The sequence below is a fragment of the Crocodylus porosus genome, unplaced genomic scaffold (genome assembly GCF_001723895.1).
Source record: "Crocodylus porosus isolate Cpor-Errol unplaced genomic scaffold, CroPor_comp1, whole genome shotgun sequence".
NCBI lineage: Eukaryota > Metazoa > Chordata > Crocodylia > Crocodylidae > Crocodylus > Crocodylus porosus.
In genome coordinates this window covers 44,928,568-44,931,250 of record NW_017728931.1, presented here as the reverse complement: position 1 = coordinate 44,931,250, position 2,683 = coordinate 44,928,568, and the positions used below count along the sequence as shown (strand labels likewise).

At 52.8% G+C, this 2,683-nt stretch overlaps 1 protein-coding gene across 1 annotated transcript; it reads right to left on the bottom strand.

Annotated features, from left to right (window-relative positions):
• Nucleotides 1–995: 995 nt before the first annotated feature.
• ASCL1 (achaete-scute family bHLH transcription factor 1) lies at nucleotides 996–2,677 on the bottom strand. The gene has a single exon (XM_019544754.1). The coding sequence runs from the start codon at nucleotides 2,646–2,648 to the stop codon at nucleotides 2,016–2,018; it is 633 nt and encodes a 210-aa protein (XP_019400299.1). The 5' UTR covers nucleotides 2,649–2,677; the 3' UTR covers nucleotides 996–2,015.
• Between the last annotated feature and the right edge of the window lie 6 nt (nucleotides 2,678–2,683).

Below are 2,683 nucleotides of genomic sequence, written 5' to 3'. Positions count from 1 at the left end.
TAAGATGCATTTTGCGCTTGGCTTTCCGCTTGGCTTGATGCACGCAAACTGAATTTGCAAGTAATGCAGGAGCCAGGCAAAAAAAAAAAAAAAAAAATTAGGAGGCGAATTCTGGTCACGTCCTTGCTAACTGACAACAAGCAGGCCAGCCAAAAAGGAGGAGGGGGGAAAGAGTCCAATTTCTTTTTGAATCTTGGTAATTGGGTACTTTTACACGCAGATCACGCTATTTGGATAGAATAACAAGCTTAGAAAGATCAGTGTCTCTAATCTGCCACACATTTCTACTTCTCCGCTTTTTTTTTTATTTAGCTCCCTCCTCCCTTTCCCCAGTGATTTTTTTTTAAATTTATTTATTGCTTGTCTCGCATAAATATAGCAAAGGCAACAAAGTAGCGTGTATTTTTCGGTGGCACTAACTATGCGTTGGCCCGTATTGTCTGTCCTCTTCCCCGTTTCGCGGGAGGCTGCCCGGGGCCGGGGCAGAGCAGTGAAAATGTGGGATGCAGCGCCCTCTTTTTTTAGGGTTCATTCTTTTGGGAAATTCTTTAATGTGCAGTGATTTCACGAAGGACAATGAAGCCATTAATCATCCCTTCGCCTCTTGCTTTGGATACACATTTGCAACACAGAAGGGCAAGAAAACAATCGTCATACCTCCATAGCTTTGCATACATATGCCTATGTCTACATATACATGTAAGTTACATCCATCACAGACAACAAAACAGGTCATATGCAACTTCTCCCTGGCAGGGGGAGGATCACTTCACAGTTTGCCCCTTCACACGGAGGGGCAGGAACCAAATATACATGCAATAGGCAGCTGATCATTTTCATTAAAAAAAAAAGAGTTTTATTACGAAACTAGTTTGTATAAAACAGGGTTATACAGGACCTTTGTAAGTTTGTAATAGAACAATAAGAAAAGGCAGTGGCGTCAGGTTCTCGTTTGTTTGCTTGCTGGTTTTTTTGTTTTGTTTGCTTTTTCCGCCCCCTTTTCCCCCCTCAAAAAAAGGCAGCATAGACAACAAATGGCTCCCGTTTGGCGTTTGGACAATAGCTGCATAAAACTTTGTTCACTCTGAACACGATTTAATAACATTATTAATACATTAAGAAAGTTGCTATAAAGTAAGACACGTTGGTGCTAAAGTACATCTGGAGGAACCCCCGAGTCCTTTACAACAGCCACATACAAAAGATGGCAGTTGTAAGGTAAGGTGGGACTACACGTCTAGAGAGCAGGAGGTAAGAAGCATGACATATTCCCCCCGAAAAGGACACACGCACACACAAAAAGTATCAAGATATACACATTTTAAAACCATTTGTACAAAACCTCTATAAATCTCTCTCTCTCTTATGTACAAAAATAGCTTAATATATCCCCAAACTGGTTAGGATAGATACAAATAGATTTGTTTTGTTTTGTTTTGTTTTTCTTATAATAAAAAAATTCACAAAAAAAGATTGGAAGCATTTTGAGGAGGGAGGTGGTAGCAAAAAAAGAGGTCGGGGTGGGGGAAGGGCTCTTTGAGTACAGCAGAGTTGAATTTCCAAAATGAGGGGACTAAGTTTGTCCACAGGGGGAAGGGGCCAGGGCTGGAAGTGGGGGAGGAGGAGGAGGAGGATGCGGGGAAGAGCTCCTCGCTGGGTGGAGGGTAGGCAGCGCTCTTCCCCGGCCGGAGGTGGGGGGGACACCGGCCGGTGAGGCCGCATGCTTGAGCAGGCAGCTTTCAAGTCCGTCGTGGTCCTTGTGGATCATCTGAGCGGAGTGCAAAGGCAGTGAGTGCTTCAGTCTTCCTGGAGAGGCGCCCCCACTCCCCCTCGTGTGCTTGGGCTGGAGAGATCTCTGCACACGCTCATTCTCTCTCACACACACACACGCGCGCGCGCGCGCACACACACACACAGATTTCCTCCGTGTCCTCCCGAGAGGAGCGGGAAGAGGGGTGGGGGTGAGCGGGGAGGGAAGCCCCGCGCCCAGGAGCATCCTCCCCGGGCCGGGCGACTCAAAACCAGCTGGTGAAGTCCAGCAGCTCCTGCTCCTCGGGGCTGAGCGGGTCGTAGGATCCTTCGTCGGAGGAGTAGGAGGAGACGGGCGAGCCGGCCATGGAGTTCATGTCGTTGGCGTAGCCGGGGGAGATGGTGGGCGAGAGCACGCCGGCCTGGAAGGCGGCGCTCACGGCGTCGTGCTCGTCCAGCAGCTGCTGCAGGGCGCGGATGTACTCGACGGCGGAGCGCAGCGTCTCCACCTTGCTCATCTTCTTGTTGGCGGCGCCGTTGGGGACGTGCTCCCGCAGCGTGGCGAAGCCCAGGTTGACCAGCTTCACGCGGTTGCGCTCCCGCTCGTTGCGCCGCGCCACGGCCGCGGGCTGCTGCTGGGGCAGGCTGTAGCCGAAGCCGCTGAAGTTCAGGCGCCGCTTGCAGCGCATCAGCTCCGGCGACGACGAGCGCTGGCGCTTCACCGGCTTGGCCGCCGCCCCCTTGCCGCCCGGGGACGCCTGCCCGCCCGCCGGGCTCGGCTGCTGCTGCGGCTGCGGCTGCTGCGCGCCCCGGGGGGCTGCGAAGAAGCAGGCGGGCTGCAGGAAGGGCTGCGGCTGGCTGGCGCTGCTGTCCATCTTGGCAGGGCTGCCGCTGGCCATTGGCAGCCGCGGGGGAGCGGGGCGCCCGGCGGCCG

Coding starts and splice junctions, on each gene's coding strand:
- ASCL1 (XM_019544754.1), bottom strand. CDS start 2,648: ATGGCCAGCGGCAGCCCTGCCAAGATGGACAGCAGCGCCAGCCAGCCG.